The sequence below is a fragment of the Branchiostoma lanceolatum genome, chromosome 12 (assembly GCF_035083965.1).
Source record: "Branchiostoma lanceolatum isolate klBraLanc5 chromosome 12, klBraLanc5.hap2, whole genome shotgun sequence".
NCBI lineage: Eukaryota > Metazoa > Chordata > Leptocardii > Amphioxiformes > Branchiostomatidae > Branchiostoma > Branchiostoma lanceolatum.
This window is the reverse complement of record NC_089733.1, coordinates 268,820-295,820: the sequence shown is the minus strand read 5'-3', so window position 1 is coordinate 295,820 and position 27,001 is coordinate 268,820. Positions and strand designations below refer to the sequence as shown.

General features: G+C 40.8%; 2 protein-coding genes across 2 annotated transcripts; both read left to right on the top strand.

The window, feature by feature from the left end:
• Window positions 1-6,923: 6,923 nt before the first annotated feature.
• LOC136446385 (CUB and sushi domain-containing protein 3-like) lies at window positions 6,924-19,476 on the top strand. The gene is made up of 15 exons (XM_066444734.1): window positions 6,924-7,101; window positions 7,635-7,853; window positions 8,692-8,862; window positions 9,731-9,877; window positions 10,105-10,275; window positions 11,998-12,105; window positions 12,530-12,700; window positions 12,948-13,118; window positions 13,273-13,380; window positions 13,791-13,961; window positions 14,281-14,451; window positions 14,899-15,069; window positions 18,231-18,401; window positions 18,661-18,831; window positions 19,295-19,476. Exons 1-15 carry the CDS (start codon window positions 6,924-6,926, stop codon window positions 19,474-19,476), a joined length of 2,481 nt encoding a protein of 826 aa, XP_066300831.1.
• A 3,337-nt stretch (window positions 19,477-22,813) lies between these two features.
• On the top strand, window positions 22,814-26,244 carry LOC136446384 (E-selectin-like). Its single transcript, XM_066444733.1, has 7 exons — window positions 22,814-22,838; window positions 23,218-23,388; window positions 23,666-23,836; window positions 24,146-24,316; window positions 25,294-25,464; window positions 25,943-26,065; window positions 26,222-26,244. Exons 1-7 carry the CDS (start codon window positions 22,814-22,816, stop codon window positions 26,242-26,244), a joined length of 855 nt encoding a protein of 284 aa, XP_066300830.1.
• Window positions 26,245-27,001: the final 757 nt, after the last annotated feature.

Here is a 27,001-nt window from a genome sequence, read left to right as displayed (position 1 = left end):
GATGATCACGTCAGCACCGCACCGCCAAAAGCGACTGCCATGTCCGCCTACGCGTCTGTAGCCCTTGCCGAGTCGTTGTGTGGTTTCCGACTAGATGTACGTAAAGACGCCGGTCTTTTATTATTGCAGCAGTATGTGACAATAGTGCTGCCGCGAACCTCAAACCACCGACAACTCTCCGAAAACTATAAAAAATCGCCTGGTAATGTACTTATTGAAGCATTATCTATTGGAAAATAGCACCCCCTTCCCTACTTTAGAACTCCTTTAACACGAAATCAAATCCCTGCGAACTTGAATGCATTCACAGTTATAATACAGTGTACAGGTAACTGTTAGAGACCAATCTCTATTGAGTACAGCATTTTGTCTGCCAAAGCGTAATGCCGCCTTTATGGCGTGCGACTCTTAATGGTTCCGACACGCCCCGTGACCCGCCGGGACCTCCCATACGATTCCTATTAACGTGACTGTCAAGGGAGACCGCCTTCTTTTGTTACTCAAAACAGTTTTAAACATATTGGCGGTATTGCGCCTTTACACCGGCATGTATCGGCTCATTTGCACAGCGTTTGCCGATTTTTACCGCACCTTTTTAGTCAACTTTTGAAAGAGGATTTTTGAAACATTTTGGTGCAGTTATCCGGCATTGGTGACAATGCGAGGTGCATTTATGCGGAGTCACTAACAATGCAGTGAATGGGAACCGGTTTGGGATTTTGGGATTTAGTGCAATTGAATGGAATGTGCTTTTATCCGGGGTGCAATTAAGTGGCTTCGTCTGTACATCGTAATACACAGGCAATAAAGTTTACATCAATTGCCTGCGTCAGAGATCATACGAATTCTTTTGAATATGCCAGGCGGTGGAAACTGAAGATTTGCCCTAACACACAAGGCTCATCGCCTCGGTACGGACACGACCTCCCATAGGGCTTAGCTTAACTCAGACAATAACCATGAGAGTACGGATTATAACGAAGACGGTAATCGTTACGGAGGTAAAAAAAACATTCAAAAGTGAGATAGATAGGAACCGTTATGTGACCAATGTATATTTCTGAGAAACTTCCACTTCTTGGACAAATTCTCCGCAAACATCTACGGACGGACCTTTGGTGGGGAAATTCGGTCAAACCGCGACAAGGGACTGTGCATTCTATACCGCAAACTACTCCCCATGCAGAGGTTCGACTCCGGCTTGTCTTTGGCGTATCCATGCCTTGGTGACATAAAGAAAACGGGGCAATATAGAAAGCACGACTAAAAAAAGTAAAAAACAAGACGGAGCTGAACCTCTGCTTGGAGAGTAGGGATGAACACAGTCAATTTTTTTTCTTCTATTTTACGAAAATTAAGATGAAACAAGTATGACACTACTAGATTTCGGAACACTTTTCACAATGATTCTGAGGTAAATTCCTGGAAAAATCTACTTCTTTGGTGATTTATTTCTGCAATTTAATGGCTCGTTCTAAAATAAAGTAATGTTGACTATCAATTGTGGCTGATATTAAGCAATATGGCAACGAGTTACGATAAACAGACAAAAATTACTCTTCTCAAACCTATCAAACCTGTCGGCTCGTGACTTAGTTCTCTCATCTGGGGTCATTGACCCCTGAGGTTCTTGCCATCGTTTTCAGGAGCTGTTATGGTTACATCAAGGCAAATAGATTGTGACAAATAAACGCACCACGTATCTTGTAGAGAGTGCTCGCAAACATATATTTCCAATGAATTATTTAGTGGCAAACCGTAACGTCGCTATACTGCCAAGGACATCTACATGCTATTTGCTAGCAAGCTAGGCTACGTTATTTATCAACTGTGTTTTCTATGATAGTTTTATGATAGTATACCAGTTATCAGACTCTTGATTGTTTATTTTTCTAGAACCCGGAAGCAATCAGAAATCACCACAGAATAACCCAAAATAAGAAAGCGTTACAGTGAAGGGCGTTACCCTATCTCTGCGTTGAAGTGAAAAGAGAAAGTATGTTTTCTATTTATCAACGATGCTCTATTAACTTGGTTCCGTCATCTCAGGCCATTGACATCTTCTCCGCATTTTTACAATGTATCAAAACATTTATTCCAGATAAACAATATAATGACTTATTTCTAAAATATGCTAACGATAACCGTCAATTGTGGCTGCTGTTAGGCAAGACTAAGAATTATCAAAACTGTATAGAAAGCAACTCCTCTCTGACCTGTTGGCTTTAAAAGAGGGTAAATGACTTGGTTCTCTCGTTTGAGGTAATTGACATCGTGTCCGATCATTGATATCGTGTCCAGGCATTAAGTGTTATCCATTACCCCGCCCGTTAATTGTATGTCTAAAAAAAGCTCTATAAAATTGCCCAAGGTCTTTTCGCTCAGTAACTCCTTTGTTGTCAATATCACATAATCAGTACTCCATACACTGGATTAATCCTTAAGATCTGCGGTGCGCATCTATATTTTAGTCCTCTAATTCATAATGACTGAATGCGAGGTTTGTTTGTGCATGTTGTGAAGCACCTGCAGGAACGATCTTATTTTACGTACGTACGGAGCGTTGGTTTCTCTGAACCGGTCGTGGATTTTGTTAACTGCTGACTATATAAATTCACAACATATTAACACGCTGTATCACTATTCTGACGTAAAACAATATCATGGCTCATTTCAAAAATAAAATAATGATTGTCAAAACTGTAAAGAAAGCTACTCCAGTCTGACATGTTGGCTCTGCAAGAAGCTACATGACTTGGTTTTCTCATAGAGTGTTATCCATTTCTTGTCAAGTTGATAACATCTTTACACAAAAGGTCTATAAAAAGCATCCAATGTCGTTACGTACATCAATTCTTTTGTTGTGTTCACCACACAATCATTGTTTCCGTACACCCACCAAGGCTTTTTTTACTGCTAGTTGCAGAGTACAAATATAGTAGTGATCATACTTTCCGGATAATTGGGCTATCTGAACTGGTCAGGGTTGGGCTATCTGACCTGGTCATGGATTTTGTTAACTGCTGACTGAAATTTACGCGAGAAGCAGCAAAAGAAGAAAAACGCATCAGGATATTTAAGTCCCATACTTGTGGTAAGGAATGAAATACAAATACGCAGTATAGGTACACAGCATATTAAAGCATTAACCTGAAAAAATGCATTCGTTTTCAGAACATAGTAGCAATACACGAAGCTGTCCATTGTGGCTACACTTGGGAAAGAACAACTTTAGCCGAATATATTGGATGATTTTATAGTACAGGCATGGTCTTTAAGATCCGCGGTGCGCATCTATTGTGCTTTCCTCTAATTCAGCAAGACCATGTTTGGTATTTCGTGCATGTTGCGGCGAACCTATGGCAACAATTACAGATTACGTATGGTTGGCTCGAATGAGCTCAATAAGAAGCTTTGTGACTTGGTTCTCTCAACCGGGGTCCTTGATATCCTCCCAGCTGAGGTTATCGACATCGTTTTTAGGAGTTGTCATGGTTACAACTAAACGCACCACACACACATTTCTACAGTGTGCTCTAAACGCACCACACACACATTTCTACAGTGTGCTCTAAACGCACCACACACACATTTCTACAGTGTGCTCTAAACGCACCACACACACATTTCTACAGTGTGCTCTAAACGCACCACACACACATTTCTACAGTGTGCTCTAAACGCACCACACACACATTTCTACCGTGTGCTCTAAACGCACCACACACACATTTCTACAGTGTGCTCTAAACGCACCACACACACATTTCTACAGTGTGCTCTAAACGCACCACACACACATTTCTACAGTGTGCTCTAAACGCACCACACACACATTTCTACAGTGTGCTCGAATACGCACCTACGTACCATGAATAATTTAATAGCAAACCGTAATGTCGTAAAATAATGCCAAGGACGTTTAGATTTTTTCTAGCAAGCTTGGCTCCGACAGAAAAGGAGAATGGTAGGCTATACGACACTGCTAAGTTTTCCATTGTTATAATGCACAGTTTCTATACAAAAAACCAATTGCAAAGTAATAATACAAATATATGGATGTTTTCAACAGGGTATTATTGGGTAAACATGTATGTATGATCTGTATGGTTTATCTTTTTAAAACTACCACTCTTTCACCTACAAGGCAAAATAACAACCAGTATAAGATAATTATGCTTTTGTAAGGTTAATTGTCGCTGCTATCAAGCAAACTGGTTAGGACTTACAAGTCACAGAAAGCTTCTCTTTTCAAATATATCTGGCTAAACAAGAAGCTTCGTGATTTGTCTCTCTCATCTTGGGTCCTTGACATTCCACTGAGGTTATTGACTGCCCATCTCTTCGCCCAGATGATTATATATCTTACACAAAGCAAAAGTATCAAATGTTGTTCCGCATACCGGGTCCTTTGTTGCTTGCACCACACAATCATTGGTTTCATACGCTCGATTGATTTCTAAGATACCACGATGTGGATCTTTATTATACTCCCCTAATTCACTATGACAGGGAAGGCTATTTCTGGGCATGTTGCAGAGCACCTACAGCAATGATCACAGTCAGGGAGGGCGGGCGTTTCTGGACTGGTCGCGGATTTTGTTAACTACTCAGCGACAACTCAGCTAATAACACGAGTATGAGAAAGAAAATAGAAACAATAAGCCGGGTTGACCGTGCCATCCTCATATGGACTTTGCTTCATCTTGTGACTCAAATATCAGGTAAGCAATTTCTCTATTCTAAATGCAAAATTAACTTTAAAACAGGCGTGTACTTGTCATCTCACGTGCACGCGTGAGATGACAAGAACATATACATAATGCAAACCTTGAGCCTACCTTACCTCACATTTCCTATACCACGGAGAGTTAACCTTGTGCGTATATTTCAATTTTACGAACTACGATCTTTTATTTCCTCTCTCAAGTCGCAAGGCATACTCTGAAGGTATTATAAACAATTACGATCTGCCAAAGACATGTTGATGGAACAGGAATAATTCTTATCGATGTTATTGCGGCTTTTGTAACAAATATTTGTCATAAGGATGATGATAATGATCGTTAATGGACATATGACATCATTCCATATCACATGTAAAGGAATGAAGTATATTGTTTTTCCTGGTGCGCCTCTCCTTCTACTCATTTTTCTCCTACAATTCAGTCTACAATTCAAATAGATTCAACTCTGTCATCAAGATATGATGATGATTTTTGGGCCGAATTTGGCCTAAGGGTAGACTGAGAAAATACCTGCCTATGTTTTCCTCTCCTATTATATATTAAGCTTTTGAAATACCCTTTTCGTGAGGTTTTCGGACGATTCCGTACCGAAAATATTATTTTTTGTCTCTCGTGTACTGGCATCAAAACCAAATTACCAAACAATATGGTATTGGGGGTGTCTAGGACATATGTTGACAGGAATGCATTAACTATTTTTGACACACGATATCTAAACATTATTTAATTTGGGATGTTTGGCAATTCCAGGCCAAAAACGTTAGTCCTCGGCTCCTATTCCCTGGTATTAAAACTAAATGATCTGAAATTTGGTATTAGGGTGCGTAAAATATATATCTATTGAACTTCATTAACACATTTGGAGTGTACCAGCTAAAATAATTGTTTTGAGTGAGGATTTTGGCTACGTTCTGACTTTTGAAACGAAATTACCTGAAATTTGGTATGATGTTGCCTACATGAAATGTGCCCACACTTAATTCAATATGGAAGGTTATAGCGAATTCTTTTCCATGCATTATTTTTTCTTTCGGATATTTATATACCAACATTGTGTTTTTGGTTACCTGTCACACTACCAAAAATGCCTTTTCGTAATTTTCTTGTTTCTTCTTATGCACTGAAAATTTTTCTTAAAAGAAAAAAACTTTCTATGTTTAAGAAAAACATTTTGTCCACGAGTTAATACTTCTTTTCTTACAAATTTTTTCTTAAAGTAAGATTTTTCATGAAAGGCAGGGAAAAATTATGATATTTTCTTAGAAATAACAAGAAGAATAATCTTGAAGTCAATAAAAACAAGAAATTTGTACTTGAATTTCTAGAAATTCTAGAGGGTGAAAATCTTCGTGAGAAATAGTTTCTTAACTTAAGAGAATTGGGAAAGTGTTCCTTGAGAATTTCCAGGGAAAGAATCAGACTAAGTCTTCAATTTTTCTTTCTTATTCATTGTTGTAATTCTTTATATCAGAAAATGTGTCCACGAGTTAAGAAAAATGAGAAAAACTAGAAAAGTAAGAAAAAAATATTTTTGATAGTGCACTGTATCGATGTCTTACTTGGAAATGTGGCATGTGGGTGCGTATATACATGAGTTGCCGTGAATTATTCATCAGGTTGGTGAATGACTGAATTGCAAAGTTCTTTATTCACAACCACAACATTTTGTTTTAGGGTAGCTTTTGGCAGGCGGAGAGAGAGGGAGTTGTCACTTGGAAGAGTCCATTTACCAGGGGGGGTATTTGTTGAAAAATCTAGTCTCCATGGCGAGCAAATTTGGAAAACTCCATTTTGGAAGGTTTCAATTTGTAGTGAGGGCGCATGTAAGTTTTGGATGATCCATTTCTAAACAGTCCTTTTCTGCATGGGTAGGGAGAGTTATTTACATACATGCTATCATGATAATTGTTTAAATGGTTTTGGAAGAGGCGATCAAAATGAGTCATCTTTCCGGGATTTCTTCTGTTCCCTTTTACAGGACGAGATGCCTCATATCTTGCTTATTATAAGGGGTGGTACTACTACAAAGTACCTGTCACTGGAGCAATGACATCGTCCAACGTGAAGGCAACGTGTGAGGCAACCATATATGTCACGCCGTGTAACGGAAACAGCGGTTGTTCGCATTCGTCGTCATCCTGCATTAAAACAGGGTTGGACAGTTGTGGTACGTCGATGAATGAAATATCCCAGGAGCTGTGTGGTACTAGCGCAAGCAACTGTGCGCAGGTGCATGGTGTATACCAGTTCATGAACAACTGGGGAGCTGATGACGCGTGTGGTGCAGAGTCCGGAAGCTATTGCGTGCCTGGCTCTGGACAGCACGACCGTTACGCCCTCTGTGCAAGAGAAGGTATCTTGGGTTAAACAGTTGAATTCCTTGCTACTTTTCGGAAGCTAGCTGTAATGACAGTTTGTAGTGGCCGTAACGACGTAACGGGAGGATATGTCAAAGATTGGTTTCTTAGTTGGTTTAAAGTTTTAAGGACAAGTCTTTCTACCAATCTTCAAAACCCGTGGCAGTGTCAATTTGCACTTTCCTACGATTGGCATAGACTTTCTACAATAGCAAATGTACAATACAACATTACGAAACTCACATTTTCTTTACCGCACTTCTCCCCCCAGTTTCATTTAATTTACACCAAAAAGGCACGTTTCGAATGTTATTTTTTACATGACAATGTGCAATGATCAGCAAACTCATGTTCTACTTTTCACTGTCAGAGTGGATGGTACAGCAAAGTCATAAACCATGTCCAACCCAATATATTGTGTCATATTAGTAGCACTGTAAAGGGGTCCCTGACACCGGTGGTTAGCAGTCAGCTAGTCTTCACGACACTGATAAATGAAACTCACTATTGTATATTACCGTTTTCACAGGGAACCTCTGCGGTGACATACTGCGACATGAGCCGGAAGAGGTTGATCAGCACACTGGATACAGAATCCCGGACGGTTGGACCATGTGCTACATCGACGGGAGTGATACTGAGTACTACAACATACCATGTCGGGACCTGCTCAATGGAATTGCAGACGGAAATGCCACACTACTTCTTGCAGCCGGGGGAAACTTCGGATGCTGGCACGGCTTTACCGGTGATCCTCCTGGGCCAGCATTCGCGACGAATGATGTTATAGAGAACGCCTGCCAAGATAACGTACAGCATTCGAGTGATCTAGATATTGCTGCGTATATGAATCCGGATTTAACATTTGGTGTTTGTATAAGGAGCATCGCAATTGGTTAGTACTGTAAAACTACTGTTCAGTATATGCACAATACATTTTTGATTCTTCAAAAACCATTATATGTGATGCCGTATCTGGTACATATATGTCTCTAGTCTTCTTGTCATAGAATCGATTGCCACATCTGCTGCACCGATCAAAGAGTGAATAATGCCACAGCAAGTAAATGCTATGGATGACCTTTACTCTGGTCATATGCAAATTGATTAAATATTCTCGAACAACAAAACAGAAAAGCAGAGTTGACAGTTTGAAATGTCACACCTAGATGAGTATGTATGCTATTATTTCGCAATGGTTCCCGCAATTGGTGTCATGAATGCCTCTTGCTTTACTCGAACGAAGATGCCATATACCTTCTGTATCTGTATAGCCGGTATTACCACCCTTCGACGTAACACACCAGCTTCGCAGGCACGCGGCACGACAGCAGCTGGTTATATTACACTGAACGGCTTGTCACACCTAACTTTTGCACAAATAGGCAATGTTTCCATTTTTGAATATTGATCACGTAACCCAAAGCCTTTATTTCATCCCGTATGCTTCTTCGGCCACAGGGCCGCTTTTCAACATATAGTCGAGTGGATGGGGTAACAGATAAGAGTCAAAATACATTCATCACATGAAACAGGGTGTAAATAACAAGCAGATCTTGCAACTATTAACATGTCTTCTGTTTTAGGCGTAGCGTGTCCACTGCTGTCAGCTCCTGACAACGGTGGAAAGACTGGCGACCATTACTACCACGACGAGGTGACGTTCACGTGCGATCTTGGATATGAACTTATGGGAAGCTCCAGCCTGACCTGCCAAGCTGACTCCACATGGAGTGGGGGCGTCCCATCTTGCACACGTAGGAGAAACATCTACTCAGAGAGTTCAGCTTTACTTTATGAACCAAACAATAGCAAAAGCAGAAAACACGAGATCTAAGAATTTAAATTGATCCAAAAACGCATATTTCAGAAAAAGCAATCTAGTGGGTCTATGGATCTGGGAAGAACATTTTAATCGGTAATGATAGTTTGGGAAGATAATTCCTATCTTGAGTTTATCTCTATATTGGAATGATCAGTGTGTATGCGAATGTTTTCTGCTTTAAAACGGCACATATTTTGGAAAATGACTGTCTCAGGATGCCAGGGCCTACTAAATATCTGTACAAAACTAGCACAATGCAACTGACTGATGACTTGCTTAAGTTTTGTTACCTTCGCCAAGAAGATTATGTTTTCGTATGCGTGCGTGTGTGTGTGTGTCTGTGTGTGAACATACGAGTATATCGTGTTTTACACAGACTATGATCATGATTAGATTGGTAAGATTCTGGCGACCAAACGGCTTTTACTAATCTTAATCACCCACTTGCTCTTCTAGAAATATCAAGAACTCAAGTATAATTTTGCATACAGTTGTGCCGTGCCCCATACTGGCCTCCCCTACAAACTTCCGATTCGAGATTAATCTACTGTTACTAGTGTTAGCAAAAGAAGAACAAAAACAATCATTTGGATCCTTACAACAGTTCGAAGTTTATTGATGGACAAAGCGTTGATCGATGGATTGGTGTGAAATTAATCAATTTACAATTCATTTGTGTACCAAATCATAATGATGTGTTGGCAAAATGCTGCGCTTAATGCTGTATTCATTCGACGTGCTGTATGTCAGCATAACAGTAGTTTATCTAACTGTAGTTGGACAGTGCCCCATACTGACAGCCCCTACAAACGGTGGCGTAAGCGGCCCCAACTCTTATGGAGACACAGTCAGCTTCACGTGCAACACGGGATACACCCTGATTGGTCCTACTACACTTACCTGTCAGGCAAACCTGGCTTGGACCGGGAGTCCACCAACATGCTCAAGTAAGATGTTCAGAGACTGATGTATGACAGTGGCATTCAGAAACATGTAAATACCCAAAGGATATTCGAACAAAGCTGCCCTGCAATGAGCCAGAAACGCAGAATGGCAGTTTAGATTTAGGCAGTGAAATAGAATTTTTTCTCACAGGGTTGTTTAAACGGTCCCATTTAAAAGCAGACGACTATAAAGAAGCTGACTTGTCTGTAAAGGACTGTTACTGTTATAGTTGTGCAGTGTCCACTGCCGACATCTCCTGACAACGGCGGAAACAATGGCAACCGTGACTACCAGGCTGTGATGACGTTCTGGTGCGATCTTGGATACGACCTTGTGGGAAGCTCCAACCTGACCTGCCAAGCTGACGCCACATGGAGTGGGAACGTCCCAACCTGTACAAGTAAGAGATTTTCTCAATAAAACATTTTTTGATGAATAAAATTATGATGGTTTACGTCCTGAACCAATATAACTGCCAAGAACAAGAATAAGAACAAGAGTCCGTAGGACACAATTCTCCGTGAAGTATTTATAGTCTGTAAATTTTGGGTGAGGTGTTTGTTCATTTCCTTTGCTAGTGACCTGCTCAGCTGTAAGCAAATGGATCTTGATGTAAGGTGTGGAATCACAGACAATTTATTTCTAGAGCCTGGAACTGAAACAGGATGACACTCAGGCTAACTTAACATACCCATTCAGCAACGGAATCGTGGATTGTATATGGTGCCAGGTGTGAAAAGTAGCCTCCACCAGGCCCTCTTACGGGCGTATGAATCGTACAATTCACCAGAAAAAGGAATAATTAGCCAGTAGAGTCAGTCCACAGTGACGATCATATTTCGCCCGTTTAGGACGGAGCCTGCAAGTGAAACCCTGGCGTAGTTAGTCTGGTAGAGACCATGTGAAAAGTGCATTTTTTATAAGCGGTAATTAAAGAAGTAAAAATATTGACCCACACAAAATTGCATCTCTGTACAGTCCAAGTAGTGTTTTATAGCAAGTAAAGAAAATGTGTTTATTTATCTTTTTCTTTCAATACAGGAGGGGTCAACCTGCTGAAAAGTACGTTTTTACAACATGGCACAGATAGGATCTAGAAATTCCGGGAAAAGTCACAAATTTAGATCTAGATGGCTTCTTTTGAAGATCAACGAACCATTCAGCCTTACAACTAAAATGTTTCAGAAATCACAAATATGCAGTAAATCCTCTTTCCACAATTTATTGCAGTCATGCCTGATCTATAGCTATCGATCTGTTTGTATTATCGTAACATTTCTCGAAGGTCAAAGGTCACCGGATCTTTGAAAACACCCGGAAGTGACACAGTCTGGCCGCGGCCTGCGCGCACTATTCTGAGAGAGATATCTTAACAATCTTTCATCCCCTGCGTAAACGTTTTATATTGTCACAGCCTCCGTATTACAAACTACAAGTGTGAGAAGTTTGAAGGTCCAGAGATATCCCATTTTCACACTGTGCGTAAAAGTGCGACGGCCGTCTCGTGCGCCAAACTAATATGCGACCTGCGATTGTACACGGCATACTTAATACACAGACTGAAGCTCACTCGGCACATGTTCGCAGCGAAAACTCACAATTCCCGTTGCCGCATTGGTATGTAACTTGGTATATCACTAGCTAGGTTGCGTGTGGTGATGCACGTTGTCTATTTTACAATGTAACAGTGACTTTACGATCATAGCAAGTAGGAAATTTTCGTACCCTGTATCTGCCTGAAGTATTGCAGTCAAGCGTAACGGGTTATAACATGGTCGCTATGCCAAGGCAGTGGCCCTTACCATTAATTATAGGGGTGCAATTTCGATATTGCATTGACGATAAAAGTAGTTACGCCGTAACAAAGACATTGTGCATCACCACGCCGAACCAGGCAAACGATATGCCAAGTTACGCACCAATGCGACAATGGGATCGTGAGTTATAGCTGCGAACGCGCAAACAAATGCATTCCCAATACTCCCAGAAGGAGGTTTTCCTCCTTCCCGGAGTAATAAATAAGAATAGCTGATATGGTATTTGTATGTTTAAAATCTCCAATAAGCGTTAAATGATCATTGTTCTTGTAGGAATATAAAACAATCACGTATATCTTAAACAGTTGTGCAGTGTCCCATGCCGGCCTCCCCTACAAACGGAGCCGTGAGTGGTTCCAACTCCTACGGAGACGTGCTCAGCTTCACGTGTGACCCAGGATACACTATGACCGGTGCTACTTCATTAACATGCAAAGCGGATGGAACTTGGAGTGCAGGTCCCCCAACTTGCGAAAGTAGGGTAACATACTTAAATGTGATAAGAGCATTAAAGAATGAAAATGATTGAATATATTTCAATGTGTAAAGTTAGACATTCAATTTCAAGTCGGGTTAATCAACCGCTAGCAAAAAAGAATGGAAAAGAAATAGTTTGAAAGCATACTACTGTACGAGATCGGCATATTGATGGACAAAACGTTATATTAATGATTGAGGAACCCGATTCATTCACTATTTCGATCTCAACTTTTTACTATGGGATTAAGAAACTCGACTTTCTTTCCACGTCAGAGTAGATATTATGATTGGTACGTATACTGTATTTATAGTGTATAGACAAGTGTACATACAAGTTACATTTTAATTTGCCTGTAGTTGGACAGTGCCCCATACTGACATCCCCTACAAACGGCGGTGTTAGCGGCCCCAACTCTTATGGAGACACAGTCAGCTTCACGTGCAACACGGGATACACCCTGATTGGTCCTACTACACTTACCTGTCAGGCAAACCTGGCTTGGACCGGGAGTCCACCAACATGCTCAAGTAAGACGTTCAGAGACTAATGTATGACAGTGGCATTCAGAAACATGTAAATAGCCAAATGATATTTGTACAAAGCTGCCCTGCAATGAGCTAGAAACGCAGAATGGCAGTTTAGAGTAAGGTAGTGAAATAGATTTTTTTTCTCACAGGGTTGTATAAACGGTGCCATTTAAGTAGATTCAACCCATTTAAAAACAGGTGACTATAAAGAAGCTGACTTGTCTGTAAAGGACTGTTACTGTTATAGTTGTGCAGTGTCCACTGCCGACATCTCCTGACAACGGCGGAAACAATGGCAACCGTGACTACCAGGCTGTGATGACGTTCTGGTGCGATCTTGGATACGACCTTGTGGGAAGCTCCAACCTGACCTGCCAAGCTGACGCAACATGGAGTGGGGACGTCCCAACCTGTACAAGTAAGAGATAGAATTATGATTGTCTACGTCCCTAAGAACAAGAATAAGAATTTAAAAAAAAAATAGCTGATAAGTAATTTGAATGTTGAAGATCTCCAGGAAGCTTGAAATATTTATTGTTCTTGTAGGAATATGAAATAATTTTTGCATACAGTTGTGCAGTGCCCCATGCCGGTCTCCCCTACAAACGGAGCCGTGAGTGGTTCCAACTCCTACGGAGACGTGCTCAGCTTCACGTGTGACCCAGGATACACTATGGCCGGTGTTACTTCATTAACATGCAAAGCGGATGGAACTTGGAGTGCAGGTCCCCCAACTTGCGAAAGTAGGGTAACAAACTTGAATCTGATAAGAGCATTGAAGAATTAAAATAATTGAATATGTTTCAACGTGTGAAGTTAGGCATTCAATCAAGTCGGGGTTAATCAACCGTTAGCAAAAAAGAATGGAAAAGAAATGGTTTGAAGGCTTACTACTGTATGAGATCGGCATATTGATGGACAAAACGTCCTATTAATAATTAAGGAGCCTGATTCATTCACTATTTCATTCTCCACTTTATAGTATGGGATTAAGAAACTGGACTTTCTTTACAAGTCAAAGTACATATCATGCTTGGTACACATACTGTTTTTACAGCGTAAATATAAGTTACTTTCAATTTGCCTGTAGTTGGACAGTGCTCCATACTGACCGCCCCTACGAACGGTGGTGTTAGCGGCTCCAACTCTTATGGAGACACGGTCAGCTTCACGTGCAACATAGGATACAACCTACTCGGTCCTACTACACTCACCTGTCAGTCGAACCTGGCCTGGAGCGGAAGTCCACCAACATGTTCAAGTATGACTTTCGAAAACTGATCTACAGCAGTGATATATAGAAACATGCACCAGAAAATATTCAAATAAAATCAGGCTTGCAATGAGCTAGAAATTCCGAATGACAGGTTGGATTTAGTCAGTGAAATGAAATATGTTTTCCTACTGGGGGATAAAAATAGTGCCGTTAAAGTAGTTGCAACCCATTCAAAAAAAGGTAAAATAGTGCCGTTAAAGTAGTTGCAACCCATTCAAAAAAAGGTAACTACACAAAGCTGACTTTGCATGAAAGGACTGGTAATGTGATGCGACATGTTATTCTAAACATCTAATTACTCTAGTTGTACAGTGTCCACCGCTGGCAGCTCCTGACAACGGTGGAAAGACTGGCGACCATTACTACCAGGACGTGGTGACGTTCACGTGCGATCTTGGTTACGATCTTGTGGGAAGCTCAAGCCTGACCTGCCAAGCTGACTCCGCATGGAGTGGGAGCGTCCCAACCTGTACAAGTAAGAGATAGAAACTTATGTCTATATTTGCACAAGAGAATAACTTTTGATAGAAAAGAATAATGGTTCGTTACGTAAGTCCTGAACCGGGATGGCTGACAAGAACAAGAACAAAACACGTAAAATTGAGGAAACTATCTAAGATTTACAGTTTTTGAATTACGTTTCAATTCTAAAAGCATCCTGATTAATCTACATTAGACAGGCAGAAACTAATACCAGTTATGCATTAGTGTTCACAGTCCTGTTTTTGCGATCCGAAATGGGCACACATTCCTTGAAAAGAGATTGATTTTGAGTGGTATCTATACTACAGTACCTGTCTCGTGACTAACACCTGGCAACTAACAGATAAGTTATTTGATGTTTTAAAATCTCCAGTAAGCTTGAAACACCCACATGATCTTGTAGGAATATTGAAGAATGACGTACACTTTTTGTATACAGTTGTGCAGTGCCCCATACTAGCCTCCCAGACAAACGGAGTCGTGAGTGGCTCCAACTCCTACGGAGACGTTCTCACCTTCACGTGTGACCCAGGATACACTCTGGATGGGGCTACTTCACTAACATGCCAGGCGGATAGGACTTGGAGCGCAAGTCAACCAACCTGCAACAGTAGGATAACATACTTATATGTGAAGAGATCATCAATCTGATACAATGTGACGAATATCGGTGTTAATGAAAGTCAGCAAACAATACTGGTCGGTGTAAATCAAACGTTAGCAAAAAGTCAAACAAAATCCGTGGTTTACAACCGGCTATTCCGTGCTCCGAATTATAATATAGTGTTGGAAAAAAATGCAGATTGCGAGAGTAGATATCATATTACCCAGCCGCCACGTCGAGAGTTCGAGGCAGTTTTATTTTCCTTCCGCGGGAGAAAGTAGTACGTTCCATGACTCCGGGCGTCAACACCCCTTATATTATTATATTACAAGAAAGATTGTCGCTGGAGTATGTCACCATGTATCTCCCTGTATTCAAGTTATTTACAATATTTCAGCCTAATTTTTTTACTCCTATATATTCTTAATCCGATTGTTTATTGATTTCCTGTCAAAAATACGGCCCGAACTCAGGTGATTTTCGTGTAATTTCTCCACTTGTTCTCAACCTGTTGTAGATTTTAAACCAACAGGAAATCAAGTGCGTTAGAAAGAGCAAACTCTATAGTTTCTGTCGGTATATGACTCATCATAGATTTCGAGGGCGAAATGCAGATGCCCCCAATCCGCGCCAAGCCATGTCATAATTTTGATTCCAGAATAGAACGCGCCAGATTTGACTTTCTAGTGATTGTCTACTCTGGACATTTACTTGCAACATAAAACTCAAATTATTGTCTAGCATAATGGTCTTCCTTTTAAGATTTTATAGTTTCAAGTCAATACATCGCTCCGAAGTGACATCAATCTAGCCTCAAAATACTTGACTGCTTGCAACGGTGAACCGTGGGCTGTTTTGAGCCAGTTTTACGTTCTATGAAACCCTGGCGTCGGGACTACTTACAATAAAGCTCGTTGCTTGAGTTTACAACAATGTATGTTCATTATTTCATCGCATCTATAATTTTTAAGCTTCCCTACAGATTTTTTAGACCGATTTTTAACCTGTACCCATTTGATAATATGACCTGAAATCATTTGATTTTAGTGAGCCGTCGCCATGCGTTTTTCCATTTTTCCCGATATCACAACAAAAGAAAATCTAGCGTGAAGAATAGACCGAGGTCTCTTCTTTCTGGTGGTATATAACTTATCATCAATTTTGAGGACGTTGTGGGCTTCCTTCTAAACCGCGCGAGGTCACCTCATCAGAGGCATCGTTTTAGTTGAAAAAAGAACGCGCAATTAGCAAGCACTGGCGTCAACTCCCGTTTCACAAAGCGCACACCGGACCCGCACCGCTGGATTAACATACTAGTAACCAAACCACTAAAATAGCCTTTACTAATTCAGTCCGTCTCCACGTAGTTTGTCTCTGTATGTATCCTTTGACAATACTGGGAAGGTATAAAAGAGCCTTAACTTGTGTTTAAAAGTCGACTGCACTGGAATTAATAACACCAACGCCTTGCAACCTTTGGGCGAAAAACAGCCGGGAAGGTGACCCCGGTAGACATAATCAAACAGACCTTCCCAGATTTCAAACCTACAAGATTTTTACAACAGTTATAGTCGAAGACTCTATGATTCTGACTCACCATCAGTCTAATATTGAATCGAGGGCGAAATGAAAATGCCCCCAATCTGAAAACCGTAAAAAAAATTACTCTTTACGGCACCGCCATTCTCCGAATCTTACTATGTTCAAAATATGATCATGGAACTAGCTAAAATCATTGTTAAAACCCACAAAAATGGCTCGTATCGAGAGCACAGGGTATTCCCTTCTAGTTCATATAACGCAATCTTGGTAAAAAGGCCGCCAATCAGGTTTAACGCAGCTGTGCAAGTCAGATGAAATTCCATCCAACTGTCGTGCGACAAGCGTTTTTTCAGCAAAGGCGTTGCTAAGGGCCGCGGAACGATTACGTTGAAAATAAAAAGGGTTCGAAAGGTGTTCGGATTCGTACGTGGCGTGGCGGCTGTAACTCCACATGTTGAATACTAGAGTTCCACGACCTCAAACCTTCGCCAAATGATTTTAACCTTTATGACTGACGTCTAAGGAGTGTTTCTCATCAATTATAAATCATACCAGTTGATCGTCTTCACCCAAATAACAGAAGTATGAGCTTAACAAAGAAGGTTATGCTAACAAAGTAACATTTATCATCAATTATGCAAATGAGGTCCTTATTAGCATAATTTGATTCAACGATGTTCACATTCACATAACTTCCGAATGACACAAGTATGAAATTGCCATCATTTACCTGTATAAAATCATAGTACTTTCTCATTAATTATGCAAATTAGGCCTTCATTTGCATATTCTTTATCTATCAAAATTCCTCAGTTACAAATGTCACATATTTCAATAGTCATATCATGGAACACAGCAGGTTTTTAAAATTGTCTCATTAATTATGCAAATTAGAATCTGATTTGCATAATTATTGTCCAATCATACAAAGCATCACGTAAGATATCTACATACCAAAAATCATTACCATCCATCAAGCCCATCTTGAGTTATAGTATTTTCTCATTAATTATGCAAATGAGGTCTTCATTTGCATAATTGGTATCTATTAATATTACTGTCTTCTTCAGTTACATATGTCACATGTTTGAGAGTCCTATCGTGGAATTTGGCGGATGTATAAACTTTCCTCATTAATTATGCAAACTAGATACTGATTTGCATAATAAGTATCTAATCATGTACATCATCACTCAAGCTATCTACTTACCAAAAATCATGACCATCCATCAGGCCCTTCTCTAGTTATTCCATTTCAAAATCTGAAGCAAAACCTTCTCCTGCAGTTCCAAAAAAGCCGCTAGGGGCCCAAACCTAGACCACTTACTCTCTGCCCAAAGAGCTATCTACCACTGAAAAATCAGGACCATAGCATGTCCATCATGAGATATCGAAATAGGAAGTTCCGCTGCAGTACCGTGACAAGCCGCTAGGGGACCCAAAATCTAATCATTTCCATGTCTCATTAAGACCTACCCACCTACCAAATATCAAGACAATCCATCCAAGCCTTCTCGAGTTATGCTGTACGTTACATACATGCATACAAACGCTACCCTCTGCATAACCTTCTGGGCGAAGGTAACAATAGCATAAATTTTGCGTTTATTTGTATTTGCTTACAGTTGGACAGTGTTCTACACTGACAGCTCCTTTAAACGGTGTCGTGATTGGTTCCAACACCTACGGAGCAGCGCTCATCTTCACCTGCAACATTGGGTACATCCTAATTGGTTCTTCTTCGTTGACGTGCCAGTCAAACCTGGTCTGGAGTGGAAACCCACCCACATGCTCAAGTATGATCTTTATAAACTGAATTTAGACTGTAAAATTTCGACACAACTAAATCACCATAGAATATGTACACAGAAAACTGTTGCAGTGAACATGAACTAGAAACGGAGAGAAGACAGTTTTGGATTAAACAGCAAAATATCTCACTGGCTCTTGAATATGGTGTATGAAAGTCCGCAATTTACTTGAAAGAAGATGTCTACAAATAGCTTACATTGCATGGTAGCACCGTTACTTGAAGGGTGATTATTCCATTTTCAGTTGTACAGTGCCCACTGCTGAATGCTCCTGACAACGGTGGAAAGACTGGCGACCATCTCTATCAAGATATCGTGACGTTCACGTGCGATCCTGGATACGACCTTATAGGAAGCTCCAGCCTGACCTGCCAAGCTGACTCCACATGGAGTGGGAGCGCCCCAACCTGTACACGTAGGAGAGGAAGTTTATGGCTTAACTGAAACAGATTACTTAACTTTCAATGGTTGAAAATGTTAATAGTTATACATTTTGAACACAGACGGCGACTAATACGAAAGCAAGACATACTCTAAGATATGTAGTTCAGTAAACTTATCGTCTCGAGTGAACCTCAAAGTAAACTGTACGAGGCAGAAAGTGCCTACTTAGTGCCCATGACCGGTAATGTGACTTTGTTGCGATTGTCTACAGTACAACAGAGGATATTTCATCAGTTGTAGTTGTCGCATCGATATCCTCCTACGCAGGGCTATTCCACAGCAACACTTAAGCAATTTATCTCATTGACTGAAAGGTGGTTCGTGACCATGCCCCCCAATAGTAAGAATCTTAGGGTAGTGTAGCAGGGATGATTCAAGTCATACCACGTAGGAGGATGAGTGGTCGCAGATCCATTCTTTTTAATCGTTAATAGGTGTGCAGTGTCCACTACTGCAGTCTCCTACAAACGGTGGTTCGATTGGCAACAACTATTACCAGGACGTGAAGAACTTTACTTGTGGCTCGGGCTACGAACTGGACGGTTTGGCAACCATAACGTGTCAGGCAGACGGCAAGTGGAGTGGCAGCGTTCCCAGCTGTGCCCGTAAGATTTAACTTTGTTTCATTTGTCATGTTCTATATTTATTTTATATTCTGAACTATGTTGGTTCCTTGCCATATTTCTACTAATTCACACATTATAAAGTTTACCCTGTCTGTCCACATTTTTCTATTTCTAGAAAGTCCCGGTCTTAAACGTTAACAGTTGTAAAGTCTTACGTTTCTTTGAATCGATGTCAGGCCATACTGACTTAATTAGATATATGACATCATATGGGCATCCTATATCTGATGCGAGCAAAGTTCGGCAAAAACTTTTTGAAATCCAAGTGGTCAGAAAAGTGAACAGACGATTGAACACAGGACATGATATACAAACAATTAATTCTTTTTTTTTACACCGTCTTCTTTGAGTACGCCCAGGTATTGACCCGGGGATTAGATTACATTATGATATAACCAAATGGCGTTGACCAATCAGAAGCCTCCATCCCAAATGGGTTATGACGCCATAATGCCATAAAAGTCCCACAAGTGGTGATGAATGAATCTCAAGTGTTGTTGTAATGCATTGAATACCCGTTCACCTGTTCCATTATGTAGGGGGATATTTGTTAACATTTGTATCATGTTTATTTTTCCCAAAATTGTTTACTATCTTAGAATAAACCAATTTTTGTGTGAATATGTGACAGAATAAAACAAATCATTTCAATACAAGTCAAATATAAACGGACGGAAAGAAAACAGTATTCTTGACACCCCTAACTGTAAGTGGAACCGCCCACATCGTTAACCAATCAGAAGAAAACCCAACAGGGAGGAATTATCATAATAAATAATAGATGGTAGAATATATTTGAAAAAGATTTGATATGCCAAGATGCAATGTTATTAAATATTATCTGTGGAAATTTTGGTTTCAAAATAAAATCTATCATCTTCTGTAAAAAAAGGACAAATGTAAATTCTGAAATACATTCTTATAGTATAAAGGGATCCACGCGTCATACATGAATTTTCTACTCTTATATTGGATAGACAGTTTGGATAGGCTATATGATAATGATGTTATTGGCTTGCCTATTCCTCGGTGAAAATGGTGTAATAAGGCCTGGTCATGTGCTATAACCACCTCATAAAATTACCTCGTTCGCGTTGCTCACCATGTGATTTTATTCAGTGGATATAGCAAATGACCAGGCCTTATACGCCAAAAAAAAATACTCAAGCAACTGGATAAAATTTTTGAAACAGTCAGACGTTTCAGACAGCATCCACTGTCTTTCGTCAGTGACTAACGATAGGACTGAGAACACCAGATTTTATACCAAAACTCTGAATAGGTATGTTAATGAGGTTAAGACAATTTAGGATGTCTTGAAGTAGTCTTTAAAAGAAGATTAATTAAAGACAAAGTTTTGTGCCAATAGTTCAATTAGTTCAATTGACCAGGCCTTATGACACCATATTCACCTCGGGGCGGGTCATCAACCCTTAAGTACACTTGTAATGATAAAAATATAATGGACGCAAAAATTTATTGCACCAGAACATATTTTTGCACATCACAAAACTTACAAAGAGGCCAAACTAATTATTTCACAAAGGCTCAACCGGCACTCTGGGTAAGATTTTGGCTATTTGCACCAGTTATGGTGATAGGCAGTACGTTTTGTGACGGGGCGAAATGTATTCTAAGGCATAGATATTCAATAGGCAGTAGTAGTGGGCAACCTCAAACCAACTGATACACTCACGCCACATCTTCAGAAAAGACGCTGGAGCCGCATATATCCCTGTTTAGGATTTTATTCGAGCCCACACCGACATGTTTCGCCTTGTGTGTGGCTTTCTCAAGGATCAGAGCTCGAATGAGCACAATACAATGTGTTCTGGCTTTTAAAGGCCCAGTGCAGGGCGCCCTAGGTGGCTTAACCAATCACAGTGCAGCAAATATGTGGGCAGTGCACTCTACCCTTCTAGTTCAAAATGCACTAAGTACATGACCTCACTTGACCTCTATGAAAGTGACTTCATCTATTGTCCTAGAACAATTACAATTGTCACAAAGGTCAATACATGTAAACAAAGAAGAGAGCCTGGTGTAGCTTCTAGCGTGTCTCTGCCTACGCAACGGCTGTCTCTGCGCTGGCATCGTAGGAGGCTCTGGCGTATTTACGCTGCTGGCTTTGGGCAACAGTGGCGGCGTCTTCAGACTCTCTTCTCTCGCTATAGCAGTCTCGTCTGTGTGATGGTGGGGCAGTCTGCTTGTGCTCTTCTGGCGGCGGATGTTCTTCCAGCTTCTTCTCTTGGTGAAGGTTCTTGGGCTGGTGTACAGGATCTCTTCTGGGTCCGGAGCTCCAGAGCGATTCACCGGCGAAGTCGTCTCCATTGGGGAAGTTCAATAGGCAGTAGTAGTGGGCAACCTCAAACCAACCGTACACACTCACGCCACATCTTCAGAAAAGACGCTGGAGCCGCATATATCCCTGTTTAGGATTTTATTCGAGCCCACACCGACATGTTTCGCCTTGTGTGTGGCTTTCTCAAGGATCAGAGCTCGAATGAGCACAATACAATGTGTTCTGGCTTTTAAAGGCCCAGTGCAGGGCGCCCTAGGTGGCTTAACCAATCACAGTGCAGCAAATATGTGGGCAGTGCACTCTGCCCTTCTAGTTCAAAATGCACTAAGTACATGACCTCACTTGACCTCTATGAAAGTGACTTCATCTATTGTCCTAGAACAATTACAATTGTCACAAAGGTCAATACATGTAAACAAAGAAGAGAGCCTGGTGTAGCTTCTAGCGTGTCTCTGCCTACGCAACGGCTGTCTCTGCGCTGGCATCGTAGGAGGCTCTGGCGTATTTACGCTGCTGGCTTTGGGCAACAGTGGCGGCGTCTTCAGACTCTCTTCTCTCGCTATAGCAGTCTCGTCTGTGTGATGGTGGGGCAGTCTGCTTGTGCTCTTCTGGCGGCGGATGTTCTTCCAGCTTCTTCTCTTGGTGAAGGTTCTTGGGCTGGTGTACAGGATCTCTTCTGGGTCCGGAGCTCCAGAGCGATTCACCGGCGAAGTCGTCTCCATTGGGGAAGTTCAATAGGCAGTAGTAGTGGGCAACCTCAAACCAACCGTACACACTCACGCCACATCTTCAGAAAAGACGCTGGAGCCGCATATATCCCTGTTTAGGATTTTATTCGAGCCCACACCGACATGTTTCGCCTTGTGTGTGGCTTTCTCAAGGATCAGAGCTCGAATGAGCACAATACAATGTGTTCTGGCTTTTAAAGGCCCAGTGCAGGGCGCCCTAGGTGGCTTAACCAATCACAGTGCAGCAAATATGTGGGCAGTGCACTCTGCCCTTCTAGTTCAAAATGCACTAAGTACATGACCTCACTTGACCTCTATGAAAGTGACTTCATCTATTGTCCTAGAACAATTACAATTGTCACAGAGGTCAATACATGTAAACAAAGAAGAGAGCCTGGTGTAGCTTCTAGCGTGTCTCTGCCTACGCAACGGCATAGGCATAGATATTCAATATCTTATATCGTTTTGCAATTAATGCCGAAAGTTTGCTCAATTTGTTAGCTTCCTTGTTTGTTGTGACGCTATTTCACTATAATCTGTGACGATTTCTGGTAAGAGTTAATTTTCACCGATCTGGCAAAACAATGAATCATCATTTCTTTCTGTTACATGCCGATTTTTTTTTAAATTCAGGATATATGCTACCTGTGGACTTATTTATCCAAGAGGACATTTTAAACATATCGTACTCCATGTTTCAGCCGCACAGTGTCCACTGCTGACAGATCCCGACAACGGTGGAAAGACTGGCAACAATTACTACCAGGACGTGGTGACGTTCACGTGCGATCTTGGTTACAACCATGCAGGAAGCTCCAGCCTGACCTGCCAAGCTGACTCCATATTGAGTGGGGACGTCCCAACCTGTACACGTAGGAGATAAAGTTTATGTCTGCTGAAGCAGATCAACTTAATTTGTAAGAATGATGATAGTTGCACATTTGGAACGCAGACGGCAAACAGTAACGAAACTATAATCTAATTCTGGCAGTTGATGAGACGTTTGATTTCAAAAGTACCACACTGCATTAGTCAGAAAGGACCTAACACAGGTAATGGTATAGCCTTTATTTCTTGCAGTGTGAAAAAAAATAAAATCGTTTTTCAATAGTTATAGTTGGCACAGCTTCACATACTTTATCGCAATAGGTGTGGAGTGCTCAGAGTTACAATCTCCTACGCATGGTGATTCAATGGGCGACAACTACTACCAGGACGTGATGAGCTTTTTCTGTGACTCGGGTTACGAACTTGACGGTTTGGCAACCATAACGTGTCAGGCCGACGGCGCGTGGAGTGGCAGCGTTCCCAGTTGTACACGTAAGGTTTCATTTTGTTTCAGTAGACCAGTTTTCTACCATCATAATCGTTATCATATATATATATATATATATATATATATATATATATATATATATATATATATGTACTTCTTATATTCTTAACCATTTTGGTTCTTTGCTACTACATTGCTGGAAATTTACAATCACTTGATACTGTTGACTCTGTCCACAGTTTTCTTTTTCCGGCAAGGCCTAGTCTGAAACAATTGAGAAGTCATACTTCTCTTTGCACTTATGTTATTCATCTGGCAAGACACTTTTGAACATGTCTTACCCCATGTTTCAGGCGTACAGTGTCCACCGCTGACAGCTCCTGACAACGGTGGAAAGACTGGCATCAATTACTACCAGGACGTGGTAAAGTTCACGTGCGATCCTGGATACGAGCTTGTTGGAGTTCCCAGCTTGATCTGCCAATCGGACAGAACATGGACCGGGGACGTCCCAACCTGCACACGTAGGAGATAAAGCTAAATTATCTGAAGAAACACAAAAATATTTAAATATATGATGATAATGTATTCATTTCAAAGTTATTTGGTCTATGAAAAAAACGGTATAATCTGCGAGGTTGCAAACTAGCCTGAATTCAATCAAGCCTCTTGTGACCGCTCGCGTCCCTGTAACCACCTCGCAACCCAAGAGCTTGATGGCTATGGCCGCTAACTCAAGGGAATCCTCCTTTCTAAATATGGATAATCTATGCAGCCGTCGTCAGCCCACAGAGCTGAGTGCCCAGGCCAGACTCTAGTTGCTAAGGATCTATTGTTGTTGCTATCCAGTGATTGACAGCTGCAGATGTCTGATCTGCAGGTGGTAGGAAGAGAGTTTCATAGGCCATTTCTCTGTACTTTGAACATTTTTCGGCAGTCAAGTCTTTTCTTGTTGGATTTTCAAACTTGGTTTTTGATGTGGGAGAAACTGACATTGTCTGCCTCTAAAGGAACAGTTAAACTAAGGAGGTTTAAAACCCTTGGGTACGGATACATCTCATTTCTCACCCTCCCAACATCTGGATCTCATTTCCCATCCCTTCCTCCCCGTCTGCCTGTGTGACAGCTAGCAGACAGGATAACTAGGTGGTTTCTATGGCAATGGGAGCCTAGCTGAAATCCTGCCCTATGATTGGTGTTACAATTTTTGATAACAGCTCTCTCGGCTTAGAGCAACCAGAGCACAAACTCCGAGGGGAGGGGAGAGAAACCCCCGGACAGCTGGAGTTTGCGTTATACAGACTAGTTGCAAACGTGCCCTTCGTGAATCTTATATATATATCAGAAGTCTCGACTGATTGAAAGTCTTTATTAATATCTCTTTTTAAAAGTATCCTGTTATGGGTACACTTTTACTGCAAGGGAAATGATTGTTAAAAGTATTTCTCCAGTCTCCCCGATTTTTTGTCATTGACACAGCTTTTAATGAAATTCATTCCAGGTATTCAGTGTCCTGTGCTGCCACCTCCTGCAAATGGTGTATCGAGCGGCTCCAACTTCTACCTGGACGTGGTGACGTTCACGTGTGACTCAGGATATGATCTGGAAGGAGACTCCAGTTCTACCTGTCAGGCAGACCGCACCTGGAGCAGTAACGTCCCGTCATGCAACGGTAGGATGTTAACCAATAAAAAACGAGCAATTTGGTCTTATTGATACTAAATATAAGCTCATTAGCATATAAAAATCGTAAGTTAATTGGGAATAGATCTTCACATTGGATATTTATGGTTATGAGTTGTTTAATATTCTATGTGAAATATATCATTATTCGGAGATAATGCTTGATATGTTTTCGTCATGTGTATGGAAAACATATTTAAAATTAAACAATCGAATTTTAAACCTTCACATTATATAACAAAACATTCAAAATCCCATGATTATTTCCCTATAAGATTTAGTCTCCACTTTTCACTTAAAGATTAATGCTTTATAGAGAAGGTAGGCTCCTAAAACATAATTGCACCCACTTAAGGCTAGCTGATAGTATGTAAATAAATAAATAAACAAAATATGTAATTTATCTCTTAAAATTTCGTATTGGTGTAACGTGGTTGACCGACTTTTGTCTTGTTGCCTCTCTGCAGATATTGACGAATGTTCAGCTGCAAATGGTGGCTGTGACCATGCATGTACCAACACAGCGGGCAGCTTCCAGTGCTCCTGTGTGGTTGGATTCAACTTGAACGTAGACAGCCACTCCTGTGACGGTAAGAGGCATCATATGCTACTACACATTCGGAGTTCTGCAAGATATAAGTTAGGTGATTTGTGTCTCTTCAATGATACTACCGGTATGTTGTTATTAAAGACATTCGTTTTATCTATAATATATCCAAAACTTTTTTCTTCTAATCTTTGTTCAGCTCAGGCCTTTAAGGTGGATTGATTATGGCTTGCAATAAATCCGGGTACGTTATGAAAGTAAAATAATTGATTTGTAGGAAGCTTTTATATTTTTGATGTATATTTTTATGCAGAAATCGATGAATGTATATTTGGAAATGCCGGCTGCCAAGAAAACTGCAACAACATCATCGGCAGCTACCGGTGTTCATGTGGAACTGGCTACAGATTGAACGGCGATGGTCATACTTGTGATGGTGAGAATATAGATTCGGCATTTTAAAACAACATGTCTACAACATAATGTTCCATTGCTTGCGACAAAGAAATGTGTTGGCTCTGTCCTTTGCTATGCGTTGCTAATTGAGTATGACTGCTTTAACTTTTTGCTATATGCGCTGGGCTAACATAAACGAAATTTTTGTGAAACTAGAAACGAGTGGAATTTTATCTAAGAACATCAACTGTTATCACGGCCTGTTACGCAGCAACATGCTGAATGTAAACATTACAACGAACAGACACACATTTGTTTTTGAATGCAGATTTGGACGAATGTTCGGCTGCCAATGGTGGTTGTGGTCAGACTTGTACCAACATTCACAGTAGCTTCTATTGTTCCTGTGGGACTGGCTATAGCTTGAATGCCAACGGTTTTCTTTGTGACGGTGAGAAAATTTTATATATATTTCCTTAATTCAAAGTTATATACATGTAGATCAATTTGCCGGGTACAGGTCCAAAACATTATGAAATACGGTTGATTAACGGCTGACAAATAATGATGTTGTCCTTTGATA

Bases quoted from the DNA above. Each gene is read 5' to 3' on its own strand.
- LOC136446385 (XM_066444734.1), top strand. From the start codon at position 6,924: ATGAATGAAATATCCCAGGAGCTGTGTGGTACTAGCGCAAGCAACTGT. The intron at 7,102-7,634 runs GTATCTTGGGTT...CCGTTTTCACAG, and splicing joins CGCCCTCTGTGCAAGAGAAG to GGAACCTCTGCGGTGACATA. The intron at 12,106-12,529 runs GTGCTACTTCAT...ATTTGCCTGTAG, and splicing joins CCCAGGATACACTATGACCG to TTGGACAGTGCCCCATACTG.
- LOC136446384 (XM_066444733.1), top strand. From the start codon at position 22,814: ATGACCTCACTTGACCTCTATGAAA. The intron at 22,839-23,217 runs GTGACTTCATCT...TCCATGTTTCAG, and splicing joins CTCACTTGACCTCTATGAAA to CCGCACAGTGTCCACTGCTG. The intron at 26,066-26,221 runs GTAAGAGGCATC...ATCTTTGTTCAG, and splicing joins AGACAGCCACTCCTGTGACG to CTCAGGCCTTTAAGGTGGAT.